The 26393-nt window shown below is 45.5% G+C and overlaps 1 protein-coding gene across 11 annotated transcripts in view; it reads left to right on the top strand.

Moving 5' to 3' along the window:
* Window positions 1–26393, top strand: part of LOC147431258 (uncharacterized) — a 155720-nt gene that overhangs the window by 48773 nt on the left and 80554 nt on the right. For 10 of the 11 annotated variants that reach the window (XM_086493871.1, XM_086493868.1, XM_086493867.1 and 7 more), the window contains one exon: window positions 11961–12014. In XM_086493871.1, the coding sequence (XP_086349997.1) occupies window positions 11965–12014 (50 nt within the window). In that variant the 5' untranslated portion in view covers window positions 11961–11964. Of the gene's footprint in view, window positions 1–11960; window positions 12015–26393 lie in introns of those variants that run through there. The other variant, XM_086493874.1, reaches the window with a different exon arrangement.

Raw genomic sequence — 26393 nt, 5'->3', positions numbered from 1 at the left:
AATCTCAAATGGCACCTTCCCCATCAAAGATTTAGTCGTGTTTCACTGAATTAGCAATCTCTGATTGCCCCTCAGTTTGCGGGTGGAATGATGACGAGAACTGCAACTTCGTGGCTATGTTCTTCCAAATAGCCGTCCGAAACAAACTCCTGAACCTGGGGTCCCTATCGGAGACAATCGTCTCAGGCATGCCATGTAATCTGAAGACCTGGGCAATAAACAATCGTGCCCACGCTATGTTCTTGGGAGATGAAATCCATTGCAATACTTTCCCAGGGGCGAGCGGATATGGTTAAAAGGCTGTAACAATCCCTGTGCTTTATGCTTGTCAAACTTGACCTTCAGGCATACCAAGCAACTGCGCACAAACTCGTCCACATCCTTCTTGAGTCTTGGCCAAAAGAAGTATCTCTCTACCCCTTTCCAGGTGGTAGCAACGCCGCGGTGACTTGTAAAAGGCGGATAGTGGCATTCGGTTAGAACCTTTTACCTCAACGGCTGTGTAACGCACAACATGGTTTTCTTCGTCAAGTAGCCATCTCGAATCGAATAGTCCGCTACTATCTCCCCTTTCTGTATTCAACTGAATACATCTGCAAAATCTGTCCTGCGGCGTACTGACCGACCATATCCTCGAAGTTTCTATGATGTATCGTATCCTAGAAGGTTCTATGATGTATCGCGTAAATAGCTAGAACCAATGGCTTTCGGAACAAAGTATTTGCCACCAATTTCTTCTGACCCTGCACATGGACAATACGGAAGTAAACTGTGACAAGATGTTTGCCCACCGCATCTGCTTTTTCCATAGCTGCTTCTGTGACAAGAAGTAGCATAAACTCCAACCATCTGTGAAAACCGTAAAAAAAGGCTCCGAGTAGGTAATGTCGCCATTGAGTAAGAGCATGGATAACCGCCAAAGGATCTTTCTCATAAATCTGTGTACTGTCAATTTCCGGCCTTGAAAGTAATCGGCTCTCATAGGCAATGACATTGGCCTTCTTGCATTAAGACCGCATCCAGACTACGACCAGAAGTATCACAATATACTTCAAACGACTTCTGCAAATCCGGCAAAGTCAAAAACTGGTCCCGTAGTCAATTTCTCTTTCAATGTCTGAAAGAAAGTCACCTCTGTGGGTCCCCACGAGAAAGGGACTCCTTTCTGTGTCAAGATATGCAAAGGGGAAGCAACCTTTGCAAACTTTCGAATGAACCGCCTATAGTACGAACACATTCTCAAGAAGCTTCTAACTTCATGGACATTCTTCAAATCGGGCCAATCATAGATAGTCTCTATCTTGTCCGGATCCATCTGCACTCCTGCGGCTGACACAATGTGTCCCAAAAAGTGTATCTCTGGTAGGAAAATTTCACTTTCCTTCGCATTAATCACTAACTTGTGATCTCGATGCCTGAAAGACTTGAAGCAGATGATCTCTATGTTCTGCCTCCAAAACATATGGTTGCTTTTACCTCACTAAATTTTTTTTGGGCAAAAAAAAAAGGTACAAAAAAGTTGCATTTTTGCCATTCTGCGGACCTATCATCAAAGTTTCTATAGTCACGCTCAATACAGATACTATATACATGTTTTCTTAGTTCCCTTTAGGCCTCTGGATTCAAAAGGAGCCATGGAGCATGTCAAAAGGATAATGGATCTCTTACAATTGGAACCTTGGAGGCAATGATAAAGTGCCAAATACAGCAAACATGAAAAAACCTGGGTTTAGCATTATGACCTCTAGAAACCCATAGAAACTACTCAATATATAGCCAAGTTTGTAGTCTATGATTAGATATGGTCACTACCTAAAAAATACACACAATTGGCCTAAGAAACTAGCAATATTGAGAAAGTTATACTTGCTACTCTAAAATGTATCGTATTCTTCAGCAATCAAAAAACTCAACCATCATCATATACTATGCTATATAGCATATTAGGTCCCCCAAAACTCAAGGAAGATTAGCTTTATGTTATACATTACACTTACACAATCAAAATTGAATTTGGATATCAAGAAATCCACCAAAAAAATCATAAAAGTGCTAATTTTGGGCAAAAAAACAGGACTATGCAATTATTGTAAATTGGTCATAACTTTCAATTTTAACACTTAGCTCTCCCTACAAGCATCAAAACATGTTGAGAAATATGAAGGCCTAACCTCTAGCCATCTAAACCTCACAAACATGAAGTTTAGAGTGGTATAGTTGCCAAAAATTGAAAAAAAAGCCAAAAACAGGACCCGTTTTTTCACACAGTTTAGGTTCAAAAATGTTGTGCAAGAGTAAGGTTAATGGTGACATCGATACTCAAAAAAAATGTTAAGTTTTTTTCAGCTCATAAGGCAATTTTGTGGATATATAGAACCTAGAAATTCATTTTCATAATCTTCAAATAATTCAAGCAAAATTGTCACTTAACAGGACACAAGAGTGTCCTGTTACCATTCTAGTGTTAAACCTTCTTCTACCCTTTGTAGATGCAATGATTTTGAGCTATAAATGAAAAAATAATCAATAAAAACCCTAATAGACTTTCCAAAGAATGCTTGAAACACCATGTTCACGAAGCGTTGGAAAGTTGCAGGAACATTTGTTAGTCCAAATGGCATGACTCTAAAAGCATAACAACCCCAAGGAGTGATGAAGGTTGTTTTTAATTGATCTTCCAATGCGATACCTATTTGAAAGTAACCTGAGTAGCCATCACACACAGTGTACTTCTCATGACCAGCTACCTCATTTAGTATCTCATCCTGAAATGCGAGGGGATCCACACACACCCTCCACTTGCCGTTTTTCTTAGGAAGACCCAAGGTAAACCACTCAATCTGTTCCTTGAATGAGAGCTTCGAGGTGGGTAGCCAGAATCTCTCGCAATAAGCGTCCACTGTATCCTTCTTGGTCATCTGAAGATGGTTCCAAGCAGTTCGGATGTCGCATTCATACTCTCGAGTCAGCCAAGAAGAAATAAAAAGCTTCTTGAATTTCAGCCATTTAACTGGCGCAATCTTGTTCAATAGAAGCGTGGACCACCAAGTTCGAGCATTCCCCTTGAAGTAAGAGGCGGCTCTCCGAATCTTAGAGTGCTCTGAGTAACGCCCTCCCTTAAAAGCGATGTCAAACTGCTGTACAAAAGACAGCCTTCGAAGCATCTCTATAACCAGAAAACGTGTCAAAATTTAATTGACTGTCCATCTTCCTTAAACTCTCGGACTTTCTTGCTTTTATCTTCCAGAAAGTCATACTGGTTGGCTTTGTAAAAATTCTTCTTCTTTGCATAAAAGTTGCTGTCATCAGAGTCCGAACTGTCTGTAGACAAGTCCTCCGTAGAACTGTCAATCACGGGGCGGGATTTAGACTTCTTTTCCTTTTTCTTGCCCTTCTCGAAGCTTTGCTTTTTGCTTCGCTTTTTGCCTTTTCTGTCTTCTTCGCTCGAGTCAGATGAGCTAGAAGAACTGTCAGAAGAAGAAGAAGAAGAAAAAGAAGAACTGGGTACTCCTTCAAATCGAACACGCTTCTTCTGTTTCTTTGCCTTTTCAAAAGTAGACTGACGACCCAAATAGCTTGGGAAGTCTGTGCCTGTCTTCTGCTCTTTTAGCTTTGTTCTGCACGTCAAAAAGCTGAGCAATTCGTGCATCAACCACCTCTTCTAATTCTTGCTCTGTGTACATCCTGGGAGTAGGAGGTTTCTTGGGTGGTTCTCAAGGTTGCATCCGTACGTACATACGGATCCGTACAGTACGGTACAGCTGTACGGTACGGTTCCATACGTACGGATAGATAGTGTACGGGGTTTTTTTTTCTTTTTTTCACAAATTTATTTATTTTTTGTTTTTTTTTTGTTTTTTTAGGGGCATCTTGCCATTGGGCAATGGACTAAAGTTTATTGTATTATATAGTGTATTCCCATTTTTCTATTTTTTTGATGGTAGAGTCTAGACTGGTCACTATAGTATGATGTATCTATCTTTGTATGAGGATTGATAATCAGTCCTCAATCTTGACTCTTGATGTTTTATGTATTTTGATTCCGGTATCATGGTATGTTGAAGTTTTAAGTTTTAACTTTTTGCAATCGTGACTCATGTTTAGTGCTATTGAAATTTGACTAAGTGATGTATTCTAAGAGTTAAGTACGGATAACATTTGAAGCAGTATCTAATGGACATTGAAGCAGTATGTAATGGATGTTTGAAGTAGTATCTATGTCTAGACTCTATGTAGCTCCTAGTATGTATAGGTTGGAAAAGGCTAAAGTCACTATTCTTTTTGTTGTTACAAATGTTACGTACTGGTCACGTACCTTAAAGGCCGATCCGTACAGAAGTACGCACCTTACGTTCTGATTACGTATTGTACACTCCGTACCTTTCCACCTTGGTGGTTCTCTGGTCTGCCACCACTCCTCGAAAGAGGTCTTGCTCATACATTTTGCAAATTTTGGATCCTTCGTAAAATCAAGCATCATCTTTGTTGCGTCGCCGATCAATCGTTGACACTCCATCTCTTGATGCTCCGCGCGAGTAGGCCGAGGCGGGTCGTACTCCTCGCGTGAATTTTCGTTCTGATCCCTTCCCACACCTCCGGATGCAGAGGGAGTCGACTGATCTTTGCATGAAGCCATAAGTGCCGCGGAAAAAAAATAGGGATCGGATTTTTCGTAGAAGAGAAATCGGCCGTGCTCTGATACCACTGTAACAGACTTGGACACTCCAAGTCAAGAATCTACCGCGACAACACAAATAATCACTTCAAAACAGTTCACAGTTTCCAATTGATGGCGGAGTTCCGTGCCTAGAGATATTGGCCCCAAAGACTGACGCCCCTCTCGGTATTTCTTTTTGTATTAATCTGAGTTCAAAGTACAAGAGTGCGGGCTGGCACTCACACTCAGACTCTGCATCCAGATGCTCTGAGTTGTGAGAGGCCAACCCGCGTATTTAAAGGTTACAAAGGGATGCTAAATGCAGAGCCCCTAAAAGCTTCAAAAGCTGAAAATCAAAAGCTTTTAAAATAAAGCAAAAGCTTTCTCTCACAAGCTCTCTTGAGCCCTAAAATAAGCAAAAAGCTTCTCTCTCTAACTCTCTTGTGTAGTAAAAGCAAGGCCCAAAAGCTGCCATAAGTTTTCTCACGAAAAGCTACACCCAGCTTTCCGTAAATCGCAGAAGTCCGTACATGCTGCCACGTGTCAGCTGGTGGGCCTATCCGTACTGCAGCCAGCCACGTCAACAAATCCAGCGTGATTTCTGGGGCTCTGCCACTGCAAAAGAGAGTGTATGTGTTAGGGTTATGCCACATCACCATTTTGTGACAGGGCCGGGGGGGTACCCATTTCATACAGTCTGACATTACATTGTACGGGTCTCATGCTCTGCCCCTACACCAGCGTTTTGTGTTCTCTGTCTCTCTGTCTCTCCTCTCTCACGCTTCCGCACAATCGTACTCTCACACGGTATCAAAGCACATGCTCTTCATGTTCACGGGTGCACCTTCCGCATCAAGTTCTCCTCGATCAGCTAGCGCATCTGCAATCAGCCAGCGATCTCTGCAAGAGGGGGTTGCGCCATCCTCTGGATAGCATCCATGGCGACGCAATGTTCATGCCACCTTTTGTTTTGCAAGAATCCATCTAATCTGCTGTTTTCTCGACTAGCGCTAGGTTCTGGGACTCGTTTTAATACCGGGAAACCCTCTTGCGTTTTCAGCCAGATCTGCGTTTTCAGGACAGCAGGGCAGCGTTTTGTAGAAGAGGGGGAGCGCTAGCCACACCCACTTTGATCTTGCCTTCCACATGGCTTCGCATCCGGTGCGTTGCCGCCAATATTCCTCTTCATTTGCTACAGATTTCAGCCATATCCACCTGCTGTTTTTTCTCTGTTTCAGCCCTCCGACAGCTGTGCACAGAGAGATAAACCCTCCTTACACCCTCTGCACTGCTCCGGACCATGCCGAGAGCATACGAGCATGCTGAAAATCGCTGGACAGCAGCTTTTTCGTCACCTTGCAGATGCGTTTTCTGGTGGACATCAGCCTCTTGGCTTGTGTTTTTCACCTCCTGCCAGGACACCATTCGGTGGTGGTCCATGCGGTCTCTTAGTGACTATTGCAATACACGGTATCTTCGACATTGGCTGCTTTTTGGTGGCATTCTTGGCGCAGATTCTGTTCTGGTTGACACTGGAGGATTGGAGGCAGGAGATATAGGCACAACGGCGCAGACAGCTTGGTTCTCTTCTGAGAGGGTCTTCACAGCGGAGATTGCTCAATCTGGCTTCCCTACTTCTATAGGATGATCACAGTGCAGACAGCTTGGTCTGACCACAGCTCTTCTCAGAGGCCCTTCATAGCGCAGACTGTTGAGTCTGGCTTTTCCCTCATCTTAGATTACCCTACCCACTGACAGGACACCATCCGGTGGTGGTCCGTGCGGTCTCTTGGTGACTGCTGCACCTTACGGTATCATCTACAGTGCAAACTGCTTAGTCTGGCTTTCCTTGTTTCGGATGGTGTTTACGATGCAGATTGCTACATCTGGCCTTCCTTGAGTTTTTCACAGATTAGCCACGTGGCCACATTGGGTTGCAGGTTCGTGCATACTAATGACTATTCTTGGGCTTCCCCATTTTCTCCAGACAATTTGACTATAGACACTACAAACCCTATTGGGTAGGACACTTGCAGATCTATTGACACTTCTTTCATGACAAGGAGTTGTTTTCATACTTCGTACGGGACCTTCACGCAGAATCTTCACCCTGTATCGACGGAGAAAAACAATTTGCTACATTGCTCGTGACGGCACTTTACCATGGAGATTTCTTTGCGGTCGAGACACCCCAGACTGGTGCTACACTCTCGTTTCGGATGACGTTTACGATGCAGATTGCTACATCTGGCCTTCCTTGAGTTTTTCACAGCTTAGCCACCTGGCCACACTGGGTTGCAGGTTCGTGCATACTAATGACTATTCTTGGGCTTCCCCATTTTCTCCAGACAATTTGACTATAGACACTACAAACCCTATTGGGTAGGACACTTGCAGATCTATTGACACTTCTTTCATGACAAGGAGTTGTTTTCATACTTCGTACGGGACCTTCACGCAGAATCTTCACCCTATATCGACGGAGTACAACAGTTTGCTACATTGCTCGTGACAGCACTTTACCATGGAGATTTCTTGGCGGTCGGGACACCCCAGACTGCTGCTACACTCTCGGAGTTAGCTGGAGCATTGTCCTTCAGTGGATATCGCAACAGACATCTTCATCATTTGCCTCACATCTTCGGCTTCATACGGTTTGTTCAGCATCCGGTGCTGAGACGGGGTGTTAGACTTACACCACTTTGCTACTTCACATAGGTCTACGGCATACTTGTACGGCTACCATGTATAGGTTGCACTTTTGTCCGGCCGCCCAGGTTTGGAGTGGCCACCCACCCAGTATGGACTCCCCTTGGGCACTCATATATATGGGGCTATGGGGGTACCCATTTCATACAGTTTGACATTGCATTGTACGGGTCTCATGCCTTGGTAGTCAGGGGGGACTGATTGCCCCCTCTTCCCCTACACCAGCGTTTTGTGTTCTCTGTCTCTCTCTCTCTCCCTCTCTCACGCTTCCGCACACACGCACTCACACTCTTGCCAACGATCCGTTACAACAAGGAGAGCCTCTCTCTGCGCTCTTAGTATGTGGTGTCCTAGGTGTGCTGTGTATTGAAAAAAGGGTGTGCCTAGTGATTGGTTGGAAAAAAAAAGGGATCCCGTGAGAACCACTCCCTCCGGTCCTAGTGCACTCGCATTAGAGGGTGGCTCTCCCAGCCCACAATTGCCAATGTCCAGTCTCAAGAGGTGACGGGTTAGGATCTATGACGCAAGTTTCCTATTGATGCCTACAACTTGAATCCATCAAAAGCAACATGTTGCCACCTTTGGTGCCTCCATAGTGACTCTGTGGAGGCGACCCTTTCTCTGAACCGCAAAAAACATGCAAAAACCTGTGTGTGCAAGCCTGAGGACCGCTCGAGTGAAAGCCCCCATCCAGTGTGTAGCCACCGGATCAAGAGGGGTGTGCCATTGTGTGGGTATAGCCTCTACAATATCGTGACATGCTGTGCACCCCCCTCAGGTCTCGTAGCCGATGACTCTGAAGCTCCTTAGGAAGTGCTGTAAACTACAATCATTCCCCAAAAGTAGGGGTTGGTCCCTTTGTCATAGGACCCCAAGGGACATGAAGTCAGCTATCAACCATGTGGCCTCGCTATGTGCTGACCAGATAGTTCCATGCAAGTGGCTACCGCAAGCGCTTTTCAATGCATGTGGGCTGGTGTTGCTCAAGGCCTCTCCACAAGTGCTCCCAAGACTGAAGCAGGCTCAAAGCAAAACGGTCCTCCCAGCTCCTGCTCAAACCCACTTTGTGTAGCTTTGTGAAGATCCATCGGGTGGAGGGGATCCATGGGCCGCCTGTCTGTGGAACCCCGACCGATGGAACAGGAGCTCCTCTCATGGAAGGAGACCTGTGACAATGAGCTTCCCAAGGAGGGCTGTACTCTGTTGTGCTTGGGTCATCCCCAACCTTCTCAGAGAGCAAGGTAAAGTAATGACCTACCGAGAAACTTTGGCCCGAGCAGAGTGTGTCTTATCTCAACCACAAAAATTGCCTGATCAACCTCTCCAATTGGTTGATGCAAGAACTCCAAAAAATGTAGCAAGACGTGATGTACCACATACCAGCCAAAAGCACATGGCTGGCCACTACAACCGTGCCAAGAAAGCCGAGCCGAGCTCCAACTCAACAATTTCCTCTTGATGGAAAGGAGGAGAGGAGCAATCTGTTGCTCTGGTGATTGATCAAGACAAATGTGATAACCCAAGTATCGAACTGGTGTCCCTGGGGGATCCACCTAAAGTCCTCTCCAGGCCACCAATCGGGCGTGGGAATACCAACCCAGAAAGCCACTGTCTTCTGCCAGTTGATGAGTGCTCCCGACACGCAACAGAACACCTCAATAGACTGCTCACACCTGAGTAAATTGGCCTCTTGGCCCTTTAAAAACATGCCCGAGTCATTAGCAAACTCAGCTTCCAGAAGCTTATCTGCCCGAATAGGTAGTTGTATGTCACGGGCACATGGCTCTGTGTGCCACGTGGACATGCTTCATCGACTTCCAGAGCCAGTTTTCCCCTTCTTCCTAGAGAGGAGTGTCTAGAATCCTAGGAGGATTAGTACTGGCAATTTTGTGAGCTTGTTTGCAGGACCTCCATCTATGGTCGAGTCCATTAGATTAGGTTTTTCAGTTTTGAAACCCTCTTTCTTAAGTGTTTTGTACACGCGTTTTGACAGATGTTACACTACGGTGGGCATTTGACGTGACTTGCATGTAGTTCTAGGTTAAAGGAATCCAACAAACCATTCCTCGCGTCGAGCGGATTCTTGGTGGACAGATGTGACAATTTCACCCAGGAGATTCATAAGTAAAAAACTAGGCCTATAAAGGGGAACACTCAGCCTAGTATTTTCAATCAGATTTCTACGAGTGCTAGCAAAAGGAGAGCAATCAACCCAACGTTTTTGCTTAGATCAACCAGCGTTTTCTGCAGCTAGCAATCAGAGGGGTGATGTGGATATGATAGTAAGGAGATTTAGTAAATCAAGACATTCATGACAAGATCAGTGCGATCTCGATGTGATTGCTAAATAAGTCACAATGATTATGGTTCTATAGTGATGCGAATGTGATGTGGATGTTCAGTGACTGTCGTTTGTTTTGTAGGCGTAATTGAGGGCAATTACATTTCTTTCCAGAGGGGGGTATGTCACAAATTGATGGCGTGTGGCCTGGCCTAAAGGACAGAGGGCGGGGAGAGGAAGGGGCCTAAACCCTAGGGAAAGAGGTTGATAAAGTTTTAACCAACTTATAGAATTCATCCGATTGGCTAGAGGGGTTAGGAATTAAAATCGTGACCCTCCTAACTTATGGAACCCGGATAAGGGGCCTTAACACTTAAAAATAAAAGCAAGGAGCCCAAATTGCATAGAGCATGCTGATGTGGCAGCTTCGTACGGACCGGCCCACAAATCGTGGAGGGGCTGACATGACACTGTATGGACTCTTGTGTTCTACGGAAGGCCCAAAGGGCGCATGCTTTTGGACCCCGATGCTTTTAAACTTGATGCTTTTCATGTATACTGCTTTTAGATGGCCGAGAGCCTTTAAATAAGTTGCCAAGGCCTCACTTTTGGTAGATTTAGCTTGGGAGCTTGCCAGAGAGAGGACCCTCGGCCATTGTACTTGTTGAAGCTTAATAATAAAGAAAAGCAGAGGAGGGGTGCCAATCTTTGGGGCTACTCCGCCGTGTTATGTCGTCTCTCTCTCAATTTAGTTCAATTGTTTTGAGTTTCTCTCATGTGTGTTGCTCTCGATCTAGATCCGGAACTCCGCCGTGTTATGTCGTCTCTCTCTCAATTTAGTTCAATTGTTTTGAGTTTCTCTCATGTGTGTTGCTCTCGATCTTCGCTTAAGGTGTCCAAGTCTATTACACCCTCAGATATTGTACTTTGTGCAGCATCAATAATAAATAAATACCGGAAGGGGCTCAAGTCTTTGGGGCTAGTGAATCCGGGTCCTGAGTTCAACTCTCCTCGTGGGATAGATCTTTAAGGTTTCTTGGGACAGTTTCCTACGACGTTAAAATTCTCTTCTTCTCGGGTGTGTGTGTGTGTGTGTGTGTGTGTGTGCGTGTGTGTGTGCGTGTGTGTGTGTGGTATATTCTTTCTATCACCCAAGTGTGGTAGACTGGTTATGCCATTTCCCTCTCGAATAATAGGTCCTGAGTTCAACTCTCCTCGTTGGATAGATCTTTAAGGTCTCTTGAGAAAGTTTCCTACGATGTTAAAATTCTTTTGTTCTTCTTCTTCTTCTTCTCTCTCTCTCTCTCTCTCTCTCTCTCTCTCTATTTTAAGTTTAGTTCAGTTGTTTGCAGTTTTCTTACGTGTGTTGCTGTAGATATGTGACTTGGAGTGTCCAAGTCTATTACAATGTACAAACGGATGATGTGGCAACAACGTACGGATTTGCTATCGTGGTATTTCCCACACTGGGTTTGCTTTTGGGATGCGAATTTGTAATTTTTAATGTGCTTTGGGCGCTGTTGTAGGTAGCAGTTGTACAGTTGCTTTGGGGCCCAGCCATGGTAGTTGAGTTTTGAAATGGGAAATTTTGGTAAGGGTATCAGAGGTTTTGGTTCTAGTCTGAAACGCCATTTGAGAGGTTCTGTAAAAGCTTCAAGATGATTGTTGGCATATACATGGACACTAAATGATCACGCACATTGCACAACATATCAATGCTATACATGTATTAGGTGCATTTTGGCTGGCTTGAAACTTCAACTAGAATAGATTGTGACCACACAAGTAACGCAAGGGTCAGAAAAGCAAAATAGCAGAAATTTCTCCCTGAGATCTTGTGGAAGAAATGGTTTCTTGGCAACTATGGGCCTAGTGCCTATAAATTAGAGGTTGGGGAGGCCACTATGACTTAGATTATTCGAATGGGCTTGCACGAACAATTGTAACTGCATGCCTATTGAGAGGCAAATCTCTCTGAGTGGGGAACTCGCTCCATTGTGTCTCGACTGAAGTGTTTGTCTTTCATATCAGTTGGCTGTTTTTCCGTTGGTTGTGATATTTTTGTATGGTTGAACCACGTTTTGGCTGGTTTCATCCTATTCTTGTTTGTATAGGAAATTTCTCCATTTACACGTTTACTTGTATATGTTTCAAATTTTAATTTCCAAGTAGAATATTGAGGACTTTCCCCTCTATTTTTGCATGTCCTCAGATTATATCTTAAAAGTTGGGCCATAAGTAGATGTGATATAATTTAGATTCTTCGCATTTTTGGGCTATGTGGTTGGCTTTCATCTGACTTCTTCTTTTCAGTGCTATGTGGATAAGGTGTGGAAACCTAAAGTATTGGACATTGCATATGCAAAGGTATTCATTTCGTTTTCTCTTTTTTCCAACAATAGTTTCAGATTATGAAGCACATGTTCTAACTTCCTTACGCATTAACAGTTAAAGAGAATTGTGCTATTTGGCCTCCAAAGTCTTTCTTAAGTATGTGAACAGATCATGCTTTAGATTAAGTAAAATGATAGGGATTTTGTCTTACACATGTTGTATTGAGTTGCGCATATAACTTTGTAAATTCAATCTTCTACATAAGAAGCTTGGTTAAAGCTTTATAGTTATTCTTCTAATGATATTGTTTGGGTTTTTTTATCTTAAACAATTGTTGTTTTTAACCTTTCATTTTCTATGTTATGTGCTTTCACTTTTTTCTAATGTATTCATTAGTGAGCCAATTCCTGTTTCAGTTTATATAGTCTTTGTGGGGTCTAGATAAAGTTTCCCCATGTGACAATGCAACATAGAGATCATAAATCGGAAGAATCTCAACTCATGGCTTCTTCTTTCACCTCTCACCTATTAGGAAAGAGCCCAGACTGGGAGTGCAAGAGACGCTCCGCCAGTGTGGAATCAAAGCTCAGGCATATACAGCAGCAAGTCACCGTTTAAAGAAATCAAGTTCACTTTCCAAGAATGCATATGCTGGCATTGTTTTTGATGCTATGCATGAGGGATCTGTTGAAATTCATAATGCATGGAAAAGGCATCAAAGCCTTGATTTAAGCAATTCTTTTGTTGAAATTTTTCCTACTCTACTTTGGGACACAGATGACACATATTGCCATAAACACCCATGAGGACTATCAAAGTTTGATCTGGCATGACTGCCCAGAACGGGTGGAGGTTATTGGTCTCCCTAATTTTTTGAGGGCTTCATTTTCCCAACTTGCTTTTAGTTTTGGGAAGGTTATTTGCCTGCCACGTCCTAATGGCAATGCAGATATATTTTCTGTGTTAGGGGCTACAAATGTTACCCTTTCTTCTTTCATAATGATGTATGTTGATGATATTTTTGTGGAGCGAGCATATTTTGATCTAAAATGGGTTTTACTGGTGCATGTTTTATTTGCAAGAAATTTGAGTGTGTGGCCTTTGAATTCCCACAAAGCCTACTCGAACCTCCTTTTGGGGCCATGCCTTTGTTGGAAATACGGCTGCAAAAATGCTCACGGAGTTTGGATGAAAGAGAATCTCAAGAGTACACAACAGAGGAAGTATTACTGAGTGTGCTAATACAAAGATAGGGCATGCCCTAGAGTGATAGAGTGATGGGCATATATACAAGTTGGGGAAAATAATCTCTTGACCAGGGAAAAAGGTGCCGTGGCTGTCCTTGTAGCAGGCTACAGTGTCACTTTCACAGGACAGTTAGTACAGTTTGGACTTTACAGTTGGTCTTTGGTCTCTGGTCGGTTCACACTGGACAGACTCGTTGGGCAGTTACACGTGGCAGGGATACGGTGGTTTAGTGGACATCGTAGCCAGGTCACCACCGCCACCCAGTGGAGATAGACTTAGATGCTGTCATTTATGAGCCATTGGTGGCTCTTTATGGTTGTATATATGAGTAGTAGCGTTTTGGTCAGGATCATCTTGTACGTAGTCATCTAGAGTGAGTCGATACACACAACACGCCTGCACCATCCTGGCACATGTGAGCCTCGACACCCCCATTGTACCTGTGAGTCCTGGGTTGGAGCTGAGTGTGCTGCCACGCTAGAGTCTGTATCAGTTCTTTGAGATAGCCGAGTCATATGTTCTGGTCTGCTATTGTGTCTTTGTGAGCTCAGTTGATGTCTATTGTTTCCTTTCTTTTCAATCTGTTTGAGTGAGATTGTCACGCACATTGCACTGAGGACCACCCACTGTAGAGAGCACGACACATTATCCGCGCTATAGGTGCTCTCATTTTGGCGATCACGGTGGGACCTCAAATGAAGTCTCACTCTCTGGTGAGATACAAATCGTGAAGCTAGTTGGTTGTTACCTAGCTTCGCCCACTTTGCTTCCATTGTGTAGCTAGTCTGCTGGTTTGGTCCTCTCTCGCCCTTGTCCAACTCGTCCTCGTCCTCGTCCCTGGTCTTGGTCTAGTCCCTCCTAGTCCTGGCCCCGTCCTCACTTGTCCTGGTCTAGACCTGTGTTCGTTCAGCCCCACAGTTAAGGGTCTTCTTGTCCAAAGCTTGGTTGGATTGGTGGTCACTGCACGACACATACAAGGCGGTCAGTCGAGCGTCAAAGCGCACTACTGAGCCCTCTGAAGTACTATAACAGAAGACGACCTTTTGTACCTAGTAGAAGTCCATTAACCTCATCACCCATACCTCCACATACGACATCACCCATTCCTTCATTCGGTTCCACATCTTCCAAATCACCTTCTCCAGTAAAGCTCTCTCCTATTCTGCTAGAGCAGGCTATTGAGCAACAGGCTCAGCAAGGGGCCAAGGAGGTGTTGGCTAGTGTTTTGGCCAAGGTAAACATCAAGTTCCCTACCTTCAAAGGACTCTCTTCAGAAGATGCTGACGACCATGCAAGGAGGTTTGTATCTCTCTGTAGGGGTCGTGGTCTTAACAGAGAAGATGCTTATTTGGTACTCTTTCCATCCACCTTGGATGGCTTAGCAGACAAATGGTACAGCCAGATTGCAGAGAACCATTTTGCAACTTGGGCAGCCTTAAGACAACAGTTCTGTGTAGCTTTCAGGCCAGGTGACTACCAAGAGAAGGTGATGACCAAGACATGGTGCTCCAGCCAGAGGAGACTTTTGCAGAGCTTATGACTAAAACCAAGTCTTTGGTTGCCAAGCTTCTCGAGCAACCCGGTGAATTCATGGTTAAGAAGTGGGTGGAGAAGGCACTCCCCAAAACTTCTCAGCAAAAACTCCGAGAGAGTCTCCGACCCGACGCCACTCTGGAGGAGTTCATTGCAGCTGCTACTAGGATAGAGGGGGCTAGGAAGCTGTTCAACAACTCCCCTCACATAGAGACTCTCTCTGTGTTCTCGGAAAGTAGTCCTGCTGATCCATTGACTTCTTTGTGTAGAGAACTTGAAGCCCTAAAACTACAACGCGCTCTCCAAGAAGAGAAATCAACCTGTCTTAGACAAGAGAAACCACCACATCTTGAGGCTTTGGATCAAATCAAAAGAGAGCTAGAAGAGCTTAGGTCTCAGCAGGAGACTAAAGCTATGGTATGGTGCAGCTCTTGTCGCTCTCCAGGACATCCTCCACAGGACTGTCCCCTTCAGACTTATTGTCACTTCTGCGAAAAATCTGGGCACCAAGACGAGGATTGCTACTATATCAAGGGATTGCGGCAAATACAACAAAGTCTAGGTCCTTCTCTCCAACAAGGGCTAGCACCTACATCCAACATGGTCTCACCCTATGGCCATCAAAACCCGTTGCCACCTCTGCTGACGACACCTCCTATGCAGCAAGGTATGCACGACAACTTTGCATCCCCTAGCTTTTATCATGCTAGTACTCCTTCAGTTCCCCAAAGCTTCTACATCTCAGCCTCCAACTCCATGCAACAACAAGAGCAGCGACCACCTCGTCCCCCGTTTCGTCCGTCTAATCGGCCCATCTGATGCTACAGATGTGGTGAATATGGGCATTACCAAAGTAAGTGTCCTTTACCTGAAGGGTCTCCTCCTTGCAGACATTGTCGGAGTCTAAGGACCACTACAGTAAGGATTGTCCCAAGCAAAGGGCATCCTCATCTTCAGGCCCGATTCAAAACCAACAAGAGTTCACATTCCCAAAGATCAATCTAATCATAGTGAACACCACCCCTCAGCCAGCACCTGCTACTCATACAGTTCAGCCACAAGTGGTAGAGCCCGCTGGCGTGCTCACTCGAGCACAAAGAGCAGCCCTGAGTTTAAGCTTGCCAACAGGACCATCTCGTCCATCACTTCTGCAACCTGATCAAACTGTCGAACCCTTAAGTGGTGAAAAGAATAGGCCAATCTCTATGCTTTCGAACATTGATGGAGCCTTTCTGGCAGCAGTGGCTGACTTGCAACAGGTCAAAGTTTCCGAGGAGGCCCAGATTCTAGGAGCTAAGCCCACAGCGGAAGCAATCTTGAAGAACACCTTTCAACAAGTGTCCCTTATGAGATGCTCCGGCTAGATGCAACCCTCAGAAGTGACACCCTCTCAGTAATTCAGTCTCTGTACCTTGGTGCAGGGCCTAGTGGCGGGCACCTACCTGTGCAACCCTTGGAGTCCTACATGATTTCATATCCAGTTGCTCCCCTCACCGACTACAAAAGTCCTCGTCTCACTGTGTCTATTCTTGGGCATCAATTCTTAGGCGTCATTGTGGATGGTGGATCTGGGATCAATCTGATGCCAGAATTTACTATGTCGGCCTTAGGTCTATAGCCTACCCGTCCTGCTCCATTCATTGTTACATTGGCAGAACAGAGGACAGTCTACTCGGTGGGCATAGTAGAGAAGGTGCCTCTAAGGGTACAACACTTCACATTTAGCTTGGATTTTGTGGTGGTCAGTCTTCCTCAGGTGGAGGAAGGATTTCCTTTGCTGATTGGTAGACCATGGTCGCGGCAGACTAAGGCACTTCATGATTGGGGAAACGATGCCATGTGGATACATACTCCTGGCTCCCCCATGCAACCAATTCGGCTCGAAGGAGGGATGGATCCAGTGGTTCATCACAACTCATTGTCAGTACAGTCCAACCCCAACCCTGAGCAGCCCATCCCACCTGACGGGTCGGACGAAGACCTGGTGCAGTGGTTGGAAGCTACCACCTCGATGCCATGCTATGTGGTCTCTATTCAAAACTCACCGGTGCCGGTAACACTCTCTCTCCATCTCCTCAAGCGGACACCAATGTCCCAAGTCCTACAGCAGACAATGTACCAGTCGAAGAAGAAGTGTGTTAGCCCCTGATTCTCATGATTCAAATGATCCTGTGATGGAAGTCATCGGCCTCGGGGAACCTATAACACATCACTGAAGGGGGGAGAAATCTCCTCTGCATGAACTCGCCAATGATTCCCCCTTTTCTCTAACATCTCCCGGGTCGGACGCCCCGCCCCTTCAAAAGCACTTTGTTATGTCTGTGTCTGAAGATTTACCCTTCGAGGAGCTTCCACCAGGATGGTTACAAGAAGAGTATGCGGAGTTTCCAATCGATCAAACACCAGCACATGATGTCTCGAAGCTCCAAGAGGCAGCTCACTTCTCATCTTCTGAAGCACCCTCTCCAGCTACACCTCCTGACCCAGTCAAAGGAGTCAAACTGGGAGATCCTGACAACCCTCAGCACGTACTCTTAGTAGCTTGGTTATGGGAGCATCCCGCGTTACTCAATCAGGTAGTCTCTTTTATACACTCTTTTAAAGATGTTTTTGCATGGTCCTACAAGGATTTGGAGGGGATCCCACCAGAATTGGGTGTCCACACTATACCTCTGGTTGAAGGGGCTAAGCCTGTAAGAGGCCGAGCTTACAAGCTCAACCCGAAGTATGCTGAGGCGGTCAAGTCAGAGCTAGAAAAAATGCAAGAGACAGGGATCATTGTACCTGTGGAGCACTTTGAGTGGTTATCACCCATGGTGATAGCTCCTAAGAAGCAGTCCAATAAAATCCGTGTGCTCGTAGATTACCGCGCTTTGAATAAGGTAACTATCCCAGATGGTTCCCCCACACCTTTCACTGAGTGTGTGCTCGAAGATGTAGCAGGGCATGTATTGTACAGTTTCATGGATGGGTTTAGTGGATACAATCAGTTGGACATCCATCCAGGTGATCAGCTGAAAACGGCCTTTGTGACTTCCTGGGGTATTTTTATATACACTAGAATGTCTTTTGTGTTGAAAAACGCTCCACCTTCTTTCAATCGGGCGGTATATCTCATCTTTTGTCCTCTGCTTACGGAGCATCTTCGCATCTTCATGGACGATTTTTCGACCGTCTCAGGTGCTCAATGTTCAACCCCAGTGGAAAATCTAGAGGAACATCTCGCTCAGCTCTTTGCTGTCTTCGTCAGGTGCAGAGAGGCACACCTAAAGCTAAATCCTAACAAATGTCATTTTTTGGTCACTGAGGGCACACTTCTAGGCCATGTGGTGTCTACTAAAGGTTTAGCGCTTGACCCAGAGAAGATCGTGGCAATCTTAAAGTTACCACCTCCCATCAACCCAAAAGGGGTGTAGAGCTTTGTAGGCCACACAGGCTATCATAGCAGGTTTTTACGCATGTATGCCCAGGTGGCTCAATCCCTAACCCGCCTAACCAGTGCTACTGTGTCCTTTCAATGGTCAAATGCAGAGGATGAAGATTTTGCAGACCTCAAAAAATGCCTCACTGAAGCGCCTATCCTAGTAGCTCCCGATTGGTCTCTTCCCTTTCATGTGCATACTGATGCCAGTCAACTAGCTGTGGGTGTTGTGCTGACTCAGCCTAGTAAGGAGTACAACATGGATCGCCCTGTTCACTATGCAAGTCGCCTACTCACCAAGGCAGAACGCAACTATAGCACCACAAAAAGGGAAGGTTTAGCTATTGTGTATGCTCTGCAAAAATTTCGCCATTATTTATTAGGGGTCCACTTCACAATTATTACTGATCACCATGCCTTGCGCTATCTGCTCAACAAGCCGCAAGTTGCAGGTCGAGTATGGCGATGGCTACTCTTATTTCAAGAATTTGATTTCGAAGTGGTACTCAGGCCCAACAAACATCATGTTCTTGCCGACCACCTCTCTTGCATTCACACGGGTGAAGAAGCAACAGGGGTTGCAGACAATCTTGTTCCTATTACACTAGAGCAAAACGACAGGCCCAGAGCACTAATAAGGTTCTGATAGCACTTCTGCGGAAAGCATGTCATCTCCATTCTGCGACTTGGGCTCAAGCTATCCACGACACCCTGTGGGCATACTGAACTTCTTTCAAAGCCACAACCAATCACACCCCATTTCAATTAGCTTTCGGTTTCGAAGCGACAACACCCTTTGAATTCCACTCAGGATCTCCACGAGTCGGTAGTCTGCGTGCCAATGGAGATTTGGGGTCGGCATCTGTCTCTCGTCTTTTCCTTCTGGATGAAAGCCGAAGTTTGGCTTCTTTGGCTCTGGAAGCAGAGTAGCTTCGTCGCAAAGCCTGGCATGATCGCCATCTCAGAAAGCCGAAAATAACGCAAGGAGCACTGGTGCTACTTTATCAAGCTAAGTATCTGAAAAAAGCAAAGAAGTTGGTCCCAGCATGGCAAGGACCAGATAAGGTGATGGAGATTCTACCCGAAGGGGCCGTACAATTAGCCACCCTTGAAGGAGTTCCGCTGCCTTTAGTCAATGGATCTAGGATCAAATGCTATCATGCTTAAACTGACGATCAACGGTCTAAAATCAAGTGTTGATCTCACCGACTCCTGAACCCTTAAATGGATCTTCTGGTAACACTATCTTAGACATCCCCTCTTTTTGCTGTTTCTTTTTCATCACTATCTCGTACACCCTCTCCTTATACACCTCTCCTTTTGCTGACTCTGTTGCGTTCAATGGGCTTGATTCTAGAATTGGGGAAACTCTCTCCTTCACTCTCGGTTTGATCCTATGTAACCCCTCTCCTGCCTGCTCTGGTGAGTATGATTCTAGTCTTGGGCTTAACCTACCCAGTACCTCAACCCGACTGATGCTTTTTTACAAGGAACAAAATTCTGTTGATCTATAGCGTCTCATGTGACACTAAGCTCTTTTTGCTATGCATATAAGTCTTAGTGTTCTTCAATTGGGTATTTATGAAGGTACCATGTTCATTAGCAATTTTACTTCACGTTTTTATCTACCACGGATTCTTTCAAACAGGTTAGATTACCTGATTTCCGCATTCTGTGAATCTTCCCTGCTCTTGCTGGTCCCTTTGCCTGTTTGGTGCTTCTGATGTTCTCTCACTCATGTTGCCCTCACCTTGCATCTAATTAGTTCGCCCAACAGCTACCCGATTGCCTCTCCTTCTCCATGTGACCTCGCCTTGAAACATCCCTTCGCCTTGTTGCCCTGACCTTCGCCACCTCGCCCTCGCTCTCGCCCTCGCCCTCGCCCTCCCCCTCCCCCTCGCCCTCTCCCCTCGCCCTCACCCTCTCCTCTCGCCCTCCGCACTCGCCCTCGCCCTCGCCCTCGCCCTCGCCCTCGCTCTCTGGGCCTGGCCACTCGCTCTCGCCATCGCCTTCTGGTAGCGCCGTTGCTGCTGACTGGCCTCGCCTTCTCCTTTCCCCGCTGCTCTCGCCCTCGGCACCGCATGCATCGCCCTCGCCCTCGCCCTCGCCCTTGGCTTCCACCACCTCCACGTAAGTCAAATAAAACATTAAAGGATACTTCCTTTGCTTTAATTTCAAACCCTGTGAAAAGCAGTGCCCAACGAAAATAAAAAAATCAGATAACGTTGATAAAAACAAAAACAGCGCTTCCCTTCAGTCAAGTTCTCCCTTCAATCAGCTTCCATCGCCACTATCTCTGTCCATTGCCAGGCGTTCCTCCCTCCATCTCTAGGCGTTCCTCTCTCTTGGTGCTCCTTGGCCACCCATAAGCTGGATAGCATTTGATGATGGCAGCTTGATCTCGACATTGCTCTTGCTACATGTATTTGGTTGTGGTCGCAACATGTATCTCAGTGTGGGTTAGAGAAATTGTATCTCAGTGTGGTTTACGGTGGTATATATTTCAGTGAGGACTTAAGAATACAGGTCTTTAAGGATTCATCATTTGTACATTCTCGGGTATATTTTATCAAGATGGTTCGTACTCGGAATCGAGAGCAGCATCTCCAATCGGAGGAAGAGTCCTCTGCCTCCTCTTGGGATAGCTCTGACAATAAATCAGACTATACTCCTAGTTCAGAGCAACTTTTAGGAGAATCTTCAGAGGAAGATTCACCCCAATTAGTCACTGCTGGCAAAGTCACCACTCTCCAGGTGCCTTGCCCCTCTGGTGCCATCTCGAAGGTACCCTTACTAATGATCTATCATTTACAGGCGCCAACCCGGCACTCAAAGATGTGTTCTCTCAACAGCAAATGATACACCTGGGTCTCCAAAATTTGGCTCAGGCCGATTTGTCCTACACAATTTCCAGTGCGAAGCTAAGTGCCCTCTTGCTTACTTTTCCAAAGCTAAATGGAATTATACTTACAGTGGAGGATATCGGACATGCTATGGGGATATTGAATGTGCTGGCACCTTTGCCCGCCACAAAAACCTTCTCTAATCTCTCCCCGGAAGACACTGCAAATGCGTGCCAAGCACTGTTGCTGCACTCACATGCAGACTGTCACAGGAATCAGCAGCTGTATTCAATTTTACAGTATTATTTTTTATTGTGCGCAACCGGAAAGAGCAGTAGTTCCATCTTCTCCAGGTTCTCCAGGAATATGCGATGCCATTTTTTGTCTCTACCACTGCCTGCCGTATTTGTTTCACCATCTGCTGTTTAGGGCGCTACAGGATAGGGCAAAGCGATTTCGGACTCAACTCATTGGAAGGTACCAACGGTCTGCATCGTGCTGTCTATGACAGTATGCAAAGGGAAGTGCGCAGCTACCTTCAACGATCGATGGATAGGGACATGTTAATTGCTCAGGCTCAAGATCGCATAAAGATTCTCACTCAACAGGTAGTGGACCTCAAACATATTGTCCGCACTCAACAAATACAGTTAAAAGAGGCAAATGATATGGCCGCAGTTCAAGACCTTTCTCCTGTGGTACATACAGTGTGTCCCTCATGTGCCAAATACCAATCTGTAGCCATTTCACAAACAGCTACAACTACAACTACAACTCCGGTTTCTATGCAATTTCCTGCTATGGCAAGACAGATACAGATGGATGTTTCCAAAGCCCATGGAGGGGATTCTCAAGCAACTGAGAAAACAAATCCTACCACTATGGAGTCTAAGCCAGCAAGATCGGCTTCATCACAGTTTCATGGACCCTCTATGGCCTCCCCCTCCCAATCCACCTCTTTCCCTCAGCACTTCTACAGCTTCCCTGGATTCCAACCACCTGTTCCACCATCTCAGCCTACTCAGTCTTTTCTTGGGTTTCCACCTGTCGCACCTTCTCAGCCTACTCAGTCGTTTCGTGGGTTTCCACCTGCTCCACCTACTCACCCTACTCAGTTTGCTGCTGCTCATGGGGTGGCCATTCCATATCCAATGTGCCCTCCTCATGGCCACTACCCCACACCATACACATGGCCTCCTTCTCCTTACCCACCTTTCTACCAACCTCCTCCTCCATCATCCGACCACCAACAATAGATATCACCTTTTGGAGTTTTACCAGTAGTAGACCTGGTTGTCGATCTTTCAGTTCTTCAGTTCCGCTCTCCGGGATGGGAAGCGGTCTTGTGGTGGGCAACCTGTAGCAGGCTACAGTGTCACTTTCACATGACAGTTAGTACAATTTGGACTTTATAGTTGGTCTTTATTCTGGTCGGTTCACACTGGACGGACTCGCTGGGCAGTGACACGTGGCAGGGATACGGTGGTTTAGTGGACATCGTGGCTAGGTCACCACTGCCACCCAGTGGAGATAGACTTAGATGCTATCATTTATGAGCCGTTGGTGGCTCTTTATGGTTGTATATATGAGTAGTAGCGTTTTGGTCAGGATCATCTTGTACGTAGTCGTCTAGAGTGAGTCGATACACACAGCATGCTTGCACCATTCCGGCACACCTGAGCCTCGACACCCCCATTGTACCTGTGAGTCCTGGGCTGGAGCTGAGTGTGTTGCCACGCCAGAGTCTGTATCAGTTCTTTGAGATAGTCGAGTCATATGTTTTGGTATGCTGTTGTGTCTTTGTGAGCTTAGTTGATGTCTATTGTTTCCTTTCTTTTCAGTCTGTTTGAGTGAGATTGTCATGCACATCGCACTGAGGACCACCCACTGTAGAGAGCACGACACATTATCCACTCTAAAGTCCTAAGTGTGTCAAATACCTCACTACCATAATGTAGTAACAAATTACCCTTGGGAGTGATGTGGTAATCATAAGCTGACGCTTTGGTTTAGGGAAGTGCGTGACTCTATGTGATCAGTCCACAAAGGGGAGTAAGCACAAAGCATTGTGACAAGGTTTGAACTTCTCATAAGGGAAAGTCTTTGTGAAAAGATCAGTAGGGTTGTCCTTCGTAGGCACATAGGCCAAGTGGATCTCTGTTTTAGAGCGTCTCTTCCTAGCATAAGGATAATGCACCTCGGTGTGATTTTTGCGAGCATGGAACATTGGGTTCCTTGCAACTGCCAAAGCACTCTGATTGTCAGTGACGACTGTAATAGAAGACTGCTATACAACACCCAAGTTAGTCAAAAGGTGCCTGAGCCAAACACACTCAATAGTAGTTGTGAGAGCTGCCCTGAACTTAGCCTCACAACTAGAAGTGGCCTAGAGGTTGCTTTTTGCTCAACCAAGATATCCATGAGTTGCGGAGCATGAAAGAACACGTGTGCCATAGCAACTAGCCCTCTCTAAGGATGTAAATGTGTCCACAATGACCCCCCCTTGGGATGAAAGTACCCTAGGCTAGCGTTGATGCAAAAGTACTTTGTCGATTCTTGTCGATGGTGTTTCTGGTACATATAGTGGTAAGTTGAGTAAGCTTTCTCCTCCCACTCAAGAGGTACTTTCCCTCACTTGTATATGTATTCAAGCATTCTAATGAATCAATCATTTAGTTGTTTGTGCTCAATTGTGTAGCCTCTCTCTCTCTCTCTCTCTCTCTCTCTCTCTCTCTCTCTCTCTCTCTCTCTCAATTTCAACATGTTTACCCTAGGCTAGCGTTGATGCAAAAGTACTTTGTCGATTCTTGTTGATGGTGTTTCTGGTACATATAGTGGTAAGGTGAGTAAGCTTTCTCCTCCCACTCAAGAGGTACCCATTTCCCCTTATGGAGGGAGCTTGAACAACCCTTGCTGTGTCAACCACCCACACTTAGCTTTTGTGCAAGCTAGGTGGCCTTGCGTAAGCAAGACCCTCCTTATTCAAATGTTTAAGCTCGAACTAAATGAATAGAGCGCTTGAGCGCTGACGTGCTGATGTGTTGGCATGACCCAACCTTAATCAAATAGAGAAAATGAAACGAAAATTTGATGAAATATTAACGTCTTCAAAAGGCCAAAATGACCTATGAGACAAAAAGGTTACATCCATGGAGGACTAGAGTACAATGTTTGGCAAACATAAAAATCAAATTAACTGAGAGCACCTAGATTAAATTAAAGTAAATTAATGTCTTCAAAAGGCCAAAATGGCCTATGCGACCAATCCGTTACAAACTTGTGAATTTGGTACCGTTCTGAGTACAAAAAAAGAAATACTAAAATGAATCTAGAAGTGCTACTCAAACTGTGTGGGGTATGTGTGATCCTTGGTACAATGGGTGCCAAATACAAGAGAAAGATACAATGGGTGATGGATCCATCCTCATTTGTACTCTGGATGTCGAGATAGTATGGCTCGAATCCTCTGTTGTAGTCTCCGTCGGTGTTGTGAAGCTCCTCTCCTCAGTCGTGGGCGTCTCGATCTCCCTGGTTCCAATGCTCGGTCAATGAGAGTACCTCGGGTGTGAGTCTTAGCTGAGCTTTGTAGTGGTGGCTGCTCCTCTATTTGTTCAGTGTTTGGTGTGAAGAAATCAGTAATCTGTCTCTGGGAGAGTGAGAGAGTCACGTGTAGCGGAAGTGTTAGTACTCCGCACAAACACAAGGTTACTATACTTCCCTTGAACAGAGAAATTGAATTGAACATGATGAACACGAGAGAGGCACAGAGAGAAAAGAGAGTCGACAGTGTATGTTGGGTCCCAACGACCCTGAAGGGCTGCCTTGCTCTGTTGCGAGAGCAAGTACTTGCTTTATTTACTTGCACAATGTTGTTACAATGTCTAAATGATGAATGCTGATGCTGAGTACTTCATGCTGATGGGAACTGGGTACTAACGATACTGCTTGGTACTGCGACAATGAGGGGCATCTGTGCTGTAGGTGCTTGGTACTGCGAGGCTACGGCTGAATGCTGAAAACGCTAATGGTGAAGGGCTGAAATTGCTGAGATTAATGGCTGAAAAGTGCTGGCTGATTCTGGCGATAAGGGATGAAAATAATGGTGCTGAAGCTGGAAACGCTAGTGTTTGGGGCTGAATTCGATGGTGAAGATGGGCTGAGAATGCTTATTTGTTGATGCTAAAAACGCTGGGCCCTGGGGTTACTTGTGCTCCGGGTACTGTGGGAACCCGTGCTATCCTTGGTCTTCTACTTCTTCTTGAAGTGTGACCCTCAAGTTCCCTTATCTACCCAAACCAAGCTCGGTCAAGCAGCCACCAAGGAGCCTCCATGATTCTTCACAAAGATGAAACTTAGAATGTCACTTGTTAATAATTGACTTAAGGGACTGTTCACATGCCTATATGCTGACTGACTGTATTGTGCAAGAGAGGGTATGCAACTACGACTATGACCTGCCTAGCCATGCACGTCCTGCTAGAGGCTCACAAAGTGCCAAACTAGATCCTAAGCTAAGCTATGACTGACGCTAGACGGTAGCAAAAGCTTGTCCACGTGGCACAATTGTAGTGTGCTTGTGTGTGTGTGTGAGAGAGAGAGAGAGAGAGAGAGAGAGAGAGAGAGAGAGAGAGAGAGAGAGAGAGAGAGAGAGAGAGAGAGAGAGTGAGAAGAAGAAGAAGAAGAAGAAGAAGAAGATGAAGAAGAGAGTTTTAATGTTGTAGGAAACTATAGAGAGAGAGAGAGAGAGAGAGAGAGAGAGAGAGAGAGAGAGAGAGAGAGAGAGAGAGAGAGAGAGAGAGAGAGAGAGTGGGGAAGAAGAAGAAGAAGAGTAGTATTTTAACGTCATAGGAAACTATCCCAAGAGACCTTAAAGATCTATTGGATGAGGAGAGTTGAACTCAAGACCTATTATTCAAGAGGGAAATGGCATAGCCAATCTACCACTTTTGGGTGATAGAAAGGTTATAACATTTTCCTCTTTTATTAGCGTGCACACACACACACACACACACACACACACACACACACACACACACACCCCCAAGGAGAAGAGTATTTTAACGTCGTAGGAAACTATCCCAAGAGACCTTAAAGATCTATCTGACGAGGAGAGTTGAACTCAAGACTTGTTATTCAAGGCATAACCAATCTACCACACTTGGGTGATAGAAAAGTTATACTATTTTCCTCTTTTATTAGCGCACCCACACACCCATTCACAGACACACCCGAGAGAGAGAGAGAGAGAGAGAGAGAGAGAGAGAGAGAGAGAGAGAGAGAGAGAGAGAGAGATTTTAACGTCTATAAAGAGGCCGAAATCGGCCTATGAGACAAATCAAAGTACATGAGGTGGGTGTCCTCTGTGTA

This window comes from Adiantum capillus-veneris, chromosome 21 (genome assembly GCF_014529385.1).
Source record: "Adiantum capillus-veneris isolate H3 chromosome 21, ASM1452938v2, whole genome shotgun sequence".
Lineage (NCBI taxonomy): Eukaryota > Viridiplantae > Streptophyta > Polypodiopsida > Polypodiales > Pteridaceae > Adiantum > Adiantum capillus-veneris.
Note: the sequence above shows the minus strand (reverse complement) of the source record. Positions and strands in the feature narration are given on the sequence as shown.